Source organism: Schistocerca piceifrons, chromosome 1 (genome assembly GCF_021461385.2).
Source record: "Schistocerca piceifrons isolate TAMUIC-IGC-003096 chromosome 1, iqSchPice1.1, whole genome shotgun sequence".
Classification (NCBI taxonomy): Eukaryota; Metazoa; Arthropoda; class Insecta; order Orthoptera; family Acrididae; genus Schistocerca; species Schistocerca piceifrons.
In genome coordinates this window covers 761,771,018-761,786,087 of record NC_060138.1, presented here as the reverse complement: position 1 = coordinate 761,786,087, position 15,070 = coordinate 761,771,018, and the positions used below count along the sequence as shown (strand labels likewise).

The 15,070-nt window shown below is 39.9% G+C and overlaps 1 protein-coding gene across 1 annotated transcript in view; it reads right to left on the bottom strand.

Annotated features, from left to right (window-relative positions):
* Positions 1 to 15,070, bottom strand: part of LOC124774919 (transient receptor potential cation channel subfamily A member 1) — a 208,005-nt gene that overhangs the window by 27,284 nt on the left and 165,651 nt on the right. The window contains exon 19 of the mRNA XM_047249599.1: positions 7,821 to 7,980. Coding sequence (XP_047105555.1) covers positions 7,821 to 7,980 — 160 coding nt within the window. The remainder of the gene's footprint in view (positions 1 to 7,820; positions 7,981 to 15,070) is intronic.

Here is a 15,070-nt window from a genome sequence, read left to right as displayed (position 1 = left end):
AATGAGAATTCATTAGAATGTGATGATCCCAACTTCTGCAATCAAACAACTACCAGTATCATCACACACAGTCCGGATAAGTGCCTGCGGAAATTTCCTCCATGCAGCTTGTACCACAATCAGAATCAGAATCCACCATATGTCAACATTTCTTTCTGGAGATCACTACCAACCATCTACATTTAAGACATGTTTGGAGGGTAACATATCAAGAAAATCTGCAATACAGGGAAACAGTTATGGCCAGCGTTCTTCAAAGTAGGCTGCAAATTTCTTGTCATATTTGACTGGACATTGTTATGTTGAAATGTTGCATGTGAAGTTGCCTGCGTAAGGGGATTATTCTCAGATTCTCATATCTCTTTAAGGTAGTTGTTGCTGTTCAAAATGACCTCAATAAGTAAAACTGAGATCCCATGTTGTGTCCAATTGGACCCTAGACACACACATCTACATCAGCAGGCTACTGTCATGCATATACTGGTAGATAATGTACAAGAAACATTTTCCTCTTCATGTTTCATTTAAAGATGATAAGTAGGGGGATGAACTGACTGTAATCTTCTGTATTCACACAATTCTGTTTGTTAGTTTCTTGTTCCACAGAACACATTTGTGTAATTTTACTGCAGTGGCCATTATTTGGGATAGACACTGTCTTGAATTTTGAATCTTCCTTCCCATAATTTTGAAAGGCTCTCCTCATTACACAATGCCTTCCTTGTAGCATCTCCTATTACAGATTTTCTGGTCTTTTGTGTGATGTTCTCATACCTGTTGTGCAGCTCTTCTTCAAATCTTCTCTATCTCTTACATTAATCAGATGTTCAAATATGTGTGAAATCTTATGGGACTTAACTGTTAAGGTCATCAGTCCATAAGCTTACATACTACTTACCCTAAATCATCTTAAGGACAAACACACACACACCCATGCCCAAGGGAGGACTCGAACCTCCGCCGGGACCAGCCGCACAGTCCATGACTGCAGTGCCTTACACCGCTCGGCTAATCCCACACAGTTTACATTAATCCACCTTGGTAATTGCCCCAGAATGACAAGCTTATAAACAAGAATGGTCGAACAAGGATTTTGTTTAAGTGGTCTGTAATATGGTTGAATTTCTTAGGATTACTCTGATAAATATCGGTTTGGCACCTGCTTTTCATGTGGCTCGTAAAAGTATAGTAATGTGAGTGAGCTGAAGTAACCAGGGAAGTTGATACTGAGGGGAATGATTCAGGTAGCATGGGTTGTAAAGCTGCTACTGAGATCAAGCATGTTGTGCCTAGCAGCTGTTCAGCATGTTGTGCTTAGCAGCACATACTGCCATTGGGGTTCAACTCGGCTATTCTCTATAGTTTTGCTTTGATCATTCAAATGAGTGGACAGTAGGCTGGTGGTCATGTCCACATAAAACACATGCAGAAATTACAGCAAAGATGGTATATGACATGACTGCTTCATAGGCGATGCTGCTTCTGATAAAACTTATCCTATCACATCAAAAATTGGTTTTTATTATTGGTCAGAAAGATTATGAAGATGTGAATTTACAGGGGAGAGAGTATAAGCAAAAATAACACATTTTTGGATATGGTAGTTGCAGATACCCCTTCAAACTATTCTTGCTGCTCACTTTGACAGATAAATGTTTCTTTAGCTACATTGTCTGAGTACTGAATTTCCGAAGAAAACACTAAGTGCGAGTAAACAAAATTAGCCTAACATCCTAGTTTCCAAGTCAATTCAATGACAGTTAATTGTAAGAACAAAACACACCACAGTGGACACCTTGATTAATTTGTTTGTTTACCAATTGCATTTTTGTTTGTTATTCAGATGAGCCACAAAGAAACTCCGCCACTGCCGGTCCCAAGCCTGGGGCCCCATCTCATAAGTAATGGGGAAGGAGGAGGGGGAGGAGTAACAACCCCATAAAAAAAAACCTGTGCTCTGGATGGCAGCACCCAGTTAGGGCTCCTATCTAGGGTTACAGGCAAAGCCCGGCCAATGGTCTGGAAGGTGGAAGAGGGACGTCACTTCCCAATGGCAGAGACAGCGGAAGAGCCACTGAAACATGGCAGGTAGTGGTTGTACTCCATGTTAGGGGCAGCTACCAAAGGCATCTGTATCCCCATGTCAGGGGTGGCCTGAACTCATCTTCTGTGGCTGACAACTTCAGTCGTACAACTGGACGGACACGAGCCGTCCCAACAAAAAAAGTTTTTTAGCTCATGGAATGGATCGCACTACTGAATCGAGATTACCCAGGGGGGCAATCCCCTACTGACCAAGGTCGACATAAGCAAGCATTCCCATTCTGGGGGACCTACCAAAAAGTGCTTAAGGGAAGAGTCGGAGCTCCCAAGAACCTCAAAGGAAGATTAAAACTAAAAAGACTTTCCAAATTGGAACCATAAATGTACAGACAATGATTAAGACCGGTAAACTTAAACAGGTAATAGATGAGATGAAAGAGAGAAGCATTAGAATACTAGTGATGCAAGAAACAAGATACACTGACAAAGATACAGTGGAGTCAGAAGTCTTCATAATACTGAAAGGGAAACCAGGAGTTAGAGTGGGAAAGGAAAGACATGCACCTAGCTGCTTTGGTACAGGGTTCATAGTAGACAATAGATACAAGGATGGCGTAACTGAAATGAAGAGCAGGTTAGAAAGGATATCAACACTGACATTTCAAGCATGGAACAAAAAGTATACAACAGTAAATGGACATTCACCTACAAATGACAAGAACAGGGAAGACAAGAAAGTTGCAGACAGTTTCTGGGAGGAGCTAGATGATATACTGAAAAACACACCATATAGACATGTAAAGATACTCATAGGAGATTATAATGCACAGATTGGCAGAGAGAAACAACATAAAGGAGTAGTGGGCGAGTACCTTGCACACCAGTGGACAAACAAAAATGGAGAAAGACTAATTGAACTGTGTCGAGAACATAAAATCAGACTGATGACAACACACTTCAGAGCCAAACCAAGTAAGAAAAAGACATGGGCAAGCCCATGCCCCTGCCTTGGGCAATTCCAAATTGACCACATAGCAATCAGCTGGACAAACACTAAAGAGATCATGAACACAAAGATCAGGAAGAACACAAGAATAGAATCAGATCATTATCTCAGAGAAATTAAGTGTCTTTGGATTCCAAAGAGGGACAGATTGCCACAGACGAATAGAAGAACCACAAACATGAAGATGGACAGAGACAAATTAAGGCACTAAAAGCAATAAAGCTAAATGATGATGCTGTGAGTGATAATTCACAAGTTGCAAGTATTTTTAACAATCACTTTCTGAATGTAGCAGCAAAAATAGGGTTAAAGGGTCCAGTAGAATAAGCAAAAAAATATGTTAAAAATGTCATTCCCCAGGACTTTAGGCCTTTAGAAATGGCACCATCATCCCCACTGAAATTAAAGGAATTATAAATATACTGAAAAACAAGAGCTCATGTGGTGTTGATGGAGTCTGTAATGGAATTTTGAAGTGTTGTTCTAATTTAATAAGTGGAGTCTTTAGTGATATATGTAATGCTTCGCTGGCACAGGGAATTTTTCCACACAGATTGAAATATGCAATTATCAGACCTCTTCACAATTGGAGGCTATACACACAGCTGGTTTGAATCATACTTAAAAGAATGGAAAGCAAAAAGTTGTGCTGAATAACACAAATAATGTTTGGAGGATGGTAAATTCTAGTGAATGGGGAGTTATCACAAAGGGAGTCCCACAGGGTTCAATTTTGGGTCCTCTGCTGTTCCTTATTCATGTGAATGACCTCTCACTTAACGTTCAGCAAGCAGAACCAGTACTTTTTGCAGATGACATGAGTGTTATAATAATCCGGTTCCAGAAAAAGCACTTGAGGATATGGTTAAGGATGTCTTTCAAAGAATTATTAAGTGCTTCTCAGCAAATTGACTCTCCCTTAATTTTGAAAAAACTCACTACATCCAGTTCTGTACATTGAATAGAGTCATACTGACAATTGATGTTGCATATGAACAGGGATCAGTTAGCAGGTAGATTTCTCCAAATTTTTGAGTGTTCACATTAATGACAACTTGAACTGGAAGAAGCATATTACTGAGCTTCTCAAACAATTAAGTTCAGCTTCTTTCGCTCTTCATATAATCGCTAGTCTTGGTAATAAACAGATCAGCCTCCTAATGTACTTTTCATATTTCCACACAATAATGTTTTATGGAAACGTTTTCTCAGGTAAGTCACCACTAAGACATAAATTATTGATTGTACAAAAGAGAGCAGTGAGAATAATTAGTGGTGTTCAGCCAAGGACATCATGTAGGCACCTCTTCAAGGAGTTTGGTATTTTAACTGCACCATCAGAGTACATATATTTGCTAATGAAGTTCGTTATAAATAATCAATTTTGATTCGCGAAGAACTGTAATGTTCATACGTCCAACACTAGTGGAAAAAATGACCTTTCCTATCTGTTATTGAAGCTGTCAGTTGCTCAAAAAGGAGTACATTATTGAGCAACAAAAATCTTTAATCATTTGCCCAACAACATAAAGCATCTGGCAGGTAGCAGATAAAGTTTTAAATCTAGCTGAAAATCATTTCTTTTGGACACCTCCTTCTATTCCATGGATGAGTTTCTGTTTCAGAACTGGTAAAAAAAAAGGGTACCTCTAAATGTCAAAAGATAGAATTTTATAAAAGAATACATTGCCTGTTGTAGGTTGTATTGTGCTTTATTAAAATTGTGCTATTACCTAATTTTGCTCATGAGTAATTATCAAGCTCATTTGCTATGACATATATTACGTTATCATGCTCATCACATTCTTTTATGTCGCATGTATAAAAAAAGAAGTCATGCAATGTGCTTGACAATGGCTTGTGGCCAAAATTAGCTAATAGCACAATTTTAATAAACCACAATACAGCCTACAATGGATAATGTATTCATTTATTAGATAATTAAGAGGCTGTGGGTCCCCATGGAAAAAACAGTGTTTTATTCAAAGTGACATGGCTTGTAAGCCAAGAATTTTTTTTTTTAAATGTAGCACTGGAACTACAGTCAGCAATGACCTGTACTTTCACATTGTATTGGCATTGGTTTCATAAGTTTTCTGGTACTGCACATTTTCTAACATACATACACTATATGATCAAAACTATCCGGACACCTGGCTGAAAATAACTCACAAGTTCATGGTGCCCTCCATCAGTAATGCTAGAATTCAATATGGTGTTGGCCCTCCCTTAGCCTTGATGACAGCTTCTACTCTCACAAGCATAGGTTCAATCAGGTGCTGGAAGATTTCTTGCAGAATGGCAGCCCATTCGTCACGGAGTGCTGCACTGAGGAGAGGTATCGATGTTGGTCGGTGAGGTCTGGCATGAAGTCGGTGTTCCAAAACATCCCAAAGGTGTTCTATAGGATTCAGCTCAGATCTCTGCGCAGGCCAGACCATTACAGGGATGTTATTGTCATGTAACCACTCTGTCACAGGCCGTGCATTATGAACCGGTGCTCAATCGTGTTGAAAGACGCAGTTGCCATCCCCAAAGTGCTCTTCAACAGCTGGAAGCACGAAGGTACTTAAGACATCAATGTACGCCTGTGCTGTGATAGTGCCACACAAAACAACAAGGGGTGCAAGCCACTCCATGAAAAACATGACCACATCGTAACACAACCACCTCCAAATTTTACTGTTGGCTCTACACACGCTAGCAGATGACGTTCACCAGGTATTCGCCTTACCGACCCCCTGCCATTGGATCACCACACTGTGTACTGTGATTTGTCACCCCACACAACGTTTTTCCACTGTTCAGTCATCCAATGTTTACACTCTTTACACCAAGCGAGGCGTCATTTGGCATTTACCAGCATGATGTGTGGCTTATGAGCAGCCACTCGACCATGAAATTCAAGTTTTCTCACCTCCCACATAACTGTCATAGTACTTGCAGTGGCTCCTGATGCAGTTTGGAATTCCTGTGTGATGGTCTGGATAGATGTCTGCCTATTACATAATACAACCCTCTTCAACTGTCGGCGACCTCTGTCAGTCAACAGACGAGGTTGGCCTGTACGCTTTTGTGCTGTATGTGTCCCTTCACGTTTCCACTTCACTATCACTTTGGAAACAGTGGACCTAGGGGTGTTTGGGAGTGTGGAAAGCTCATGTACAGACATATGACACAAGTGACACTCAATAACCTGACCATGTTAGAAGTCCATGAGTTCTGCAGAGTGCTCCATTCTGATCTCTCATGATGTCTAATGACTACTGAGCTCATTGATATGGAGTACCTGGCAGTAGCTGGCAGCACAATGCACCTAATATGGAAAACATATGTTTTTTGGGGTGTCCAGATACTTTTGATCACATAGTGTAGTATTCACTTTGAACGTGTTCTAAAATTTTCGTGAATCACACCAGTATTTTTTAAATTTTAGTATTTTAATCGTATTTAGTCCCAGAACAATGCATTTTTCTGTTAACATAGATTTTTCTTTAATGAAATCTAAGCTAATGGCTGAGGAGTTTAAAAAACATGGAAAAAAAGAACTAATATGAGTTCCCTATGAGACAAAATGCCATTTCAGGGACTTCAGATATACAGATACAGATTTGGTGTTACTGACAGTACACCAAAAGTGATTGGCTTGTTTGCTTAATGGCAGAGTGTAACAGTAATTCTGAAAAATCTCAACTACCTGACAATGTTAGTACTTATGGTATCTACTAGAAACCTACATGAAAATTTCAAGAATTTGTTTGTATTGAGGAACGTACAAGCATTTTTCAGTTCCCATGCACTTGTAATGACAATGAAGTTAAGGATGAAAGACAGGATGCACAGAGACATGTAATGAATCTTTCAATCCACAGTCCACATGAATGGAATGGAAAGTAATCTTAATATATGACACAGTAAAATATACCCTCTTCCATATACTATATAATGATTTGCACAGCATACATATGCTGACTTTGGTTTCATACCAGTTTTCACTGCTGTGCATCATATAGCAGAATACATTTATGATATATTAGTGTTCAAACAATGGAAAATCCAGGATGGAATGTAACAATATTTTGAAAAGGAAAATTGCTACTCACTATATAGCGGAGATGATGAGTCGCAGATATGCACAACAAAAAGTCTATCACAAATAAAGCTTTCAGCCAGTAAGGCCTTCATCAAAAATAGATCTCTCTCTCTCTCTCTCTCTCTCACACACACACACACACACACACACACACACACACACACACACACGCACACACACACACACACATGACTGTAGTCTCATTTTTGACGAAGGCCTTACTGGCTGAAAGTTTTATTTGTGACAGTCTTTTTGTTGTGCCTATCTGCGATTCAGCATCTCCGCTACATGGTGAGTAGCAACTTTCTTTTTCATAATATTGATATTTTAGTGTTCACTAGTTGTAAGGCAATAATCAAAGTTGTATGTAAACTACACATCTATTGCTATTATTCTGGGATAACCTACCTTTTGTACTTCACTATCGTATACGAAAACTAGCACAGTCATTTTGTTAAATGTTTTGTCTTCGCTTATCCAAAATGTGCCTCATAAAACAAGATTATATTTATGATTACTAACATACAGTGAAGTCTATATAATATGCAGTAACATTTTGTTAACTTTTAGGATTGATTACCAGCCACAGTTAGTAATTTTTCTGGCTCTTGCAATAGTTAAGGTTACTGAACAAAGTCTGTCAGTGTTGATGACATAATGAAAAGTTGCATAACTTACCATCTTGTGAAAATGGACTACAGAACCATTTCCTAAGGACTGAGTCAAGAAATCCTATTTTGCATTTGCTTTCATTTGGATACTCTATTATTTCTGATTTATCAACTTTATCAAGCAGAATATGAGGCAATTTTCGTTCTAGTTCTGTGTGGAGGACAACCTGAAACACAGAAAAGGATTATTCATAAAGATTCTTATATTATCAGCTTGCTAGACAGCAAATTGTTGTGTAGAACATTGCACCAGTCACAGTGCATCCAACTGTGAACACAGTTTTCAGGAATGAGATAGTTAATTGCTGTCTCTAAGGAGCTGGGTATTGTCATGACCTCTGTCCATGATCATTAGCTGTTGCAAATGGATGTGTTGGGAGGGCTACTGAAATACATTGACCAGAGATACCAAAGTACCTCAAGTACTATCTCCTCCACTGGATACTGTCTCCTCTACAGAAAATACAAGACCTATCTCCACTTGTCCACTTGACTGTGAGTGGCATGAGAGTGGTAGGTCAAAGGACTCTTTTTACAGGGAAGGCAGAGATTAAGAACAGATTTAGGTGATGCCCCCAATGAAACTAAAACTGAGGCAATGAGACACACTTCAGCTGTTGGGAAATTGCTGTATCGACTATCAGGGGGAAGCAACTGCAAAATGGCAGAGGTTCAATAATTATCAACAGTTTGAATGTAGAGTAAATATATGGTACCCATTACGGAATCGGTAGTAAGGAATGGGAAGAATTACCTTATACACACTGTATATATACCTAGAGGCCTCATTCAACAGGTTGAAGAGGTTGTTCGAAAGCCACTGAGGGAACAGGATGGAATCAACTACAGATTGTCAGGCACATTGAAATGCATTATGTCTGCTGTCTGAGCTCCAAAGTCAGACTTCGATCATTTCAGTGATTGCCACAGAAGGTTCAGGCACCAGCCTTCCCCATGGAATTGAACAAACCTTATAATCAGCAGCATTGTCCCAGATCTGTTCAAGGGCCTCTATTTATGAACTGAGAAGGTTTGAACCTGAGACTTTCAGAGTTGCTGAGTCGCACATAGGCACAACAAAAAGACTGTCACAAAATGAGCTTTCAGCCAACAAGGTCTTTGTCAAAAGTAGAAGTAGACAATAGACACACACACACACACACACACACACACACACACACACACACACACACACACACACACACACACACACACACACAGAGAGAGAGAGAGAGAGAGAGAGAGAGAGAGAGAGAGAGAGAGAGAGAGAAGAGTCACACAAACACAACTCACTCACACATGACCACAGTCTGTGGCAGCTGAAGCCAGACTATGAGCAGCAGGGCGTGATGGAAGAGGCAACCGGGTGGTGCTAAGGAGGAGGCTGGGGTGGGGAGGGGGTAAGATAGCAGAGTAGGGGAGGCAGATGGTACAATGGTTCTGATGGGAGTGTGCAGAAATGAAGAGGAGAGAGGGTAGGGCAGCTATGTGGGATATTAGATGGATGGCAATGGAGAGAATGGGGGTAGTGGAAAAGGAGAGAAGTGGAAAGACTGGGTGCATTGGTGGAATAGAGGGCTGTGTAGTGCTGGAATGGGAACAGGGAAGGGGCTAGATGGGTAAGGACAATGACTAATGAAACACAGTAGATGAATTCGCAATTGCGAATAATGACTACCATCAGCTATAATATGGAATGACAACAGGGACAATGAAAATTTGTGCCAGACCGGGACATGAACCCAGAATTCCCGCTTATCACAAGCGGTCGCCTTTCCATTTGGCTTTCTGTGCATGACTCACGACCAGACCCAAACTTCCAAATGTCGTCAACCATACGTCTGATGTGTTTCGTAACAGCTGTGGTCGCTGCGGTGCCTTGTCATCAGACTAACACAGGCACTGCAATATGGTATGACAAATGAAGGTTGAGACCAGGAGGGTTACGGGAACATAGGATATATTGCAGGGAGAGTTCCCACCTGCGCAATCCAGAAAAGCTGGTGTTGGTGGGAAGGATCCAAATGGCACAGTCTGCAAAGCAGTCGAAATGAAGAAAGTAATGGTGTGTGGTGTGCTCAGCAACAAGGGGGGGCGGTCTAGTTGTTTCTTGGCTACAGTTTGTTGGTGGCCACTCGCATGGACAGACACCATGTTGGTTTTCTTGCACATGTAAAATGCAGCACAGTGGTTGCAACTCATTTTGTAGATCACATGACTGGTTTCACAGGTAGCCCTGCTTTTGATGGCATAGCTGATGCTTCTCACTGGAATGGAGTAGGTGGTTGTGGTGGTGGTGGTGGTGGTGGAAGGATGTGGAAAAAGAGGTTCTTTCTATAGTCTATGCTCTCAACATCCCTTTCCCCCCTCCCCCCCCCCCCCCCTCCAAGTCTCATCTTATTACCGACCATAAATCCTTGGTTTCCTTGTTTAACCATCACACTTCCTTGTCTGACAAGACAGCACACTGGCTACTATGCTGGGCACTGTTCTTGTCTTGCTACAGCTATGAGATCCATTTCTGAGCTGTGTCTAAACATGCCAATGCGGATACCGTGTCCCACCTTCCTGTGGGTCCTGACCGCAGCTTTGATTGTGAGGAATTGTTTTGCTTCTATCTTGATACTGAAATGCAGGGCTTGGTCAAGGATTTCCCAATAATGAGCTCGTGCATAGCAGCTGTTGCTGCCACCGACCTGGCTCTCCGTCAGGTGGTTCGGTTTCTTCAACAGGGCTTGACAGATAAACCATCAGGTCAGGCTTCAGACCACCCTGTGCAATTATTTTTTCTTATGGTATCACCTCTCTGTTTTTGACATTGTTTTGCTGGTGTCCATGGAAGATCTCTCTACCAGAGTAGTCATTCCTGTTGCATTAGTTATGGGATGAGATTCTATGCCTTCTCCACCAAGGCCATTGGGTGTGTTTCAAGCATTGAACTGTTAACTAGGAGCCATGTTTTTGGCCAGGGATTTGTGAAAAAAAATTGTCCATTTTATCACAGCTTGTGAGCAGTGTACTGACAACAGGGAGCTACTGGGGCATCTCTGTTGCCCTGGTCCACTCCACACCTGCCATGGGAATTTATTCATGTAGGCTATGCGAGTCCCTTTTTGCATTCCTTCCAGCTCTTGGCTGTGGATGCATTTTCTTGGTTTCCTTACATTCTCCTGTGTGCATCAATTGGCTCAGGTCACAATTCATAAGCTTTAGAGGGTTTTTTTCTACTGGGAGGTTGCCTTATACCTTATTTTCCAATAATGGGCTCCAGTTTGTTTCTCACACCTTTCAATTTTTTGCTCTCATCCTGGCACTCTCATGTTATACCATTCCATCCTCAATCACATAGTTAAGTGGAATGACTGGTTCATACATTCAAGTCACAAATGAAAAAGTCTGTTGTGGATTCTCACCGGATGATGCCCTTCTCCATTTTCTCATCACCTATTGCTTCAGACATATGGGGCAGCAATGTCCAGGTGAGTTACATCACAGCTGGCAGCCACACACAATCCTCCACTTCCTGCAGCCTGTGCCACACCTACCACTGTTGGGTTTATCTGGCCACTCCGCACCGGAATCACTGGTGTGAGGGCGAGGGTTTGGTCACTGGTCCAGTGGATACTGGTCACTGATGTCTGGCACCAGAGACGCCTTTTTTGTGACATAAATATTGCTAATAAGCTGGTAGCTCTCCATCTTGATCAGTTGTAGCGCCTTTGCAGCTGAAAGCAACTGGTGTGCAAGTGTGGCCCCCGTTGCCACTGCCAGCCCCACTGCCCTCTGCCTAAAGCCCATCTTCACTGCAGTGGAGCAGCCCCCTTCTCGTTTTGACCCTACGCTCCAGTGCCCACCTCACACTTCATCTCGCCTTCTCCATTGGCACGGGCTGCCGCCACTCTGGATTTGATGGATGTGTCTCTTGTTGGACCACCGGTGTCTCCCCCATTGACAGAGCACCAACTTTGTATGAGGGAGAGGTGTGCTGTGAGTGTGCTGAGTGTGAGTCATCGTGTGTTTGCATTCAAATTACTAGCCAACTCTATCAGCGTGGGCTGGCCACCAGTAGGAAGTATATACAATGGCACTGTCTCTGCTGCACACACAGCACCGTCTCCACACAAGGCTGTAAATGCATGGAGCAGCATTGACTGAATCCCTTATATTTCTAGTTTGTGTTGTGCACATTAGTGTTCTGCATCTTGTGGAGTTCAAAGAGGCTTAATATTTAGAGGTTGTGAATAAAGCCACATTTGTGTGACTTGGATTGGTTTTTTTGTGTATTACTTGGTTACTACAGGAACTGTGACTGAAGTTTACAAGAATAGTTGACCAAACACTAGACTAATATGTATCCAGTAGACCAGTGTGTGATGCGAGGGACCATCCACGGTATACTGTCTCTGTACATTAAGTTATAAAGAAACAGTGACCACTGAACATTACATGTAAAACGAAGCATAGAAGTACAGGTATATACACACTCAAAGATAAGTATTTGGCTGTCAAAAGAGCAATACATGAGGCCTTCAATAACTACCACAGCAGAATATTATCAACAGATCCCTCAGAACATGTAAAAATAATCTGTTCATATGTTAAAGCTACCACTACTACCAACATTTGTGTTCAAACACTTATTGATGACACAGGAACTGAAAATGAGGATAACAAAGTAAAAAGAGAAACTCCGCTTTCATATTTGCCTTCACAAAACAAACATCCATGCATAAGGCCCGTAAAGATGAGTGCTATAGATCTTAGTGTCCGTATATATAAGAAACAGCTAAAAGCACCAACATTTCACAAATCTTCAGCCTCAGTGCAATCCCTATAAGGTTCTACATGAATACCTTGACAAAAAACTATGCCCAATCATTGAAAGAAAGCATGGGTCTCTTCCATGTACATAAAGAGTAGGGCAGATGATTCACAAAACAAACTTCCAATATCACTGGTATCCGATGTTTTCTAGAATCTTAGGGAACCATTAAGTATGGTGCTCCCCAAGGCTGAGCCCATGGACCACTGATCCTCTAGTGAACATTAATAACCTACCAGCATCAGTAAATAACAAGGCAAATATAGTAACATTTGCTGATGTTACTAGTTTCTTGATCAAAGGCATGAAATCCTCAATGTAGATTACAGCTGAAACAATAATACAGCAAGTATGAAATGATTTACAGCAAGTAGTATATCATTAAACCTTTCAAAAACAGATCTAATGCACTTTCAGACAGAAAATAACAAGCTACAAGCTTCTGAAATAGATATCAATGGTTAGAAAATAATTGAAACTTCACATACAAGATTTCTAGGCATAGGAATAAATTAAGATGGAGTGAACATACTGATCACCTGCTCAAGAGGCTAAGCTCAGTTTCACCATATGTTCACAAGGAAATAATAATATTGTCATATTTCACATATTTCCACCCTCTAATCTCATGTGGTATAATATTCTGGGGTAATGTGGAAATCAGATTTTAAACTACAGAAATGAGCTGTGAGGCTAAACTTCAGTGGAGATCCTGTACACACTTATTAAAGACCCTTGGGACACTGACACCCACAAGTCAGTATATCTAGTATATCTACTCATTGATGATACTTGTAATAAATAACAAAAAATCTTTTCCAAACTAACTGGTACATGCACAGTCATGATACAAGGCAGAAGCAAAGCCTTCACAAAGACCCAATAACTCTCAAATATAGCACAAAAAGGAGTTATCCAATCTGGAATAACAATTTATGATAAGTTTCCAATGAATTGACAATCCCCATATATTCAAGGGGAAACTGAAACAGTTTCTCATAAACCACACTGAAACTAATTTACTTGAGTTTCTAGAGCTATAAGTTACATAAAAGTTCTATCACATCATAAATGATACTGTAATAGTGTATGCTGTAATGAATCTTGCCTCCTTGGAACTTTCATGCATCAACTGAAATGTTTGATTCCTTATAAATTTTGGCCACACCTGGTTTAATTTTCATACTTAAATATTATATTCCACACCTGAAGACATTTTTGAACATATCTGATTTTAAAAGACTGTTTTCATGACAATATATTTTTTATTATTCATGTGGATCCATTTTGTAATAATGATCTTGAACCATGAAAATTAGTAACCACAAATGTCAACTTACATGATCTAAAAATTAATTTACAGTCAAGACAATATTATTATGCTTGAGTTTTTTACATAAACAAAATTTCTGTCTTCATTTATAATTTCTCTAATTTTAATACTGGTAATTAAATTGATCATATAAAATTACAGGATGCTACTATTTTTCAATTTTTCATATTGTCAGGATTTGCAATCTTTGTTAGTAAATATTAGGTGTATTAAATCTTCATATAGATAATTGTTTCAAGAAAACAGTATTGAAAAACAATTTCAATTTACATAGATCTGTTAATACCAACTTACACAGCATCTTGTTCTAAAAGGTAATTAAAGCTGGGTCACGAAGCATGCCATGGGTTTAGCAACTACTGAATTTGGCATGTTACTCTCTGATCGACTATGTTCTTTGTCTAGCACATGAATGTTGCTCACTGTAATTTTAAGAAGTGCTGTTGTAAAAAGTGTGTTTAGAACATGGCAATATATGAAGACTGTGTTTAAATGTAACATAATATTCCAGCTGCTTGTTATATGGGAAACACTGAACCAAATATTCTAAAGGTTTATACTGGAACAAAGATGTCAATCCAGACACTGAGACTGACTTAGCGAGATAAGTAATATTTATCTGCTCTTATTTAATTATTGAATCACTATAAATAGTCAGTTCAACACAGTAAATTTTACTTTTTATTTATTTATTTATTTGTCCTTTGAATCATTTTTGCACAAGACATGCACATGGCGATGCACAAACATACAACTGATATTGGACAATTTGTAGTATGATATGATGGTTTGATGACATGAGGTGATGTGATAGAAATGTACAAGAATGATTTTACATAGTTATTAATTATTTTACTTCCATTTATCTCTCTCATAACCACAAAACGCATGCCTAGTTGGCATAATTAAAGTAGAGAACACAATCTGCTTATTTTAGTTCGTATAAACACAAAGCTATTTTACATTTATTTTACGGTAATGTGTACTTCTTGTACGAAGTTCATTCCAGCAATTAACTTCACATTTCTCTTCACACACGTGGGCCAAAAATTCAGCCACTGTGTAAAAGCAATGATCAAGCAGGAAGGTTTTCTGTGCTTTA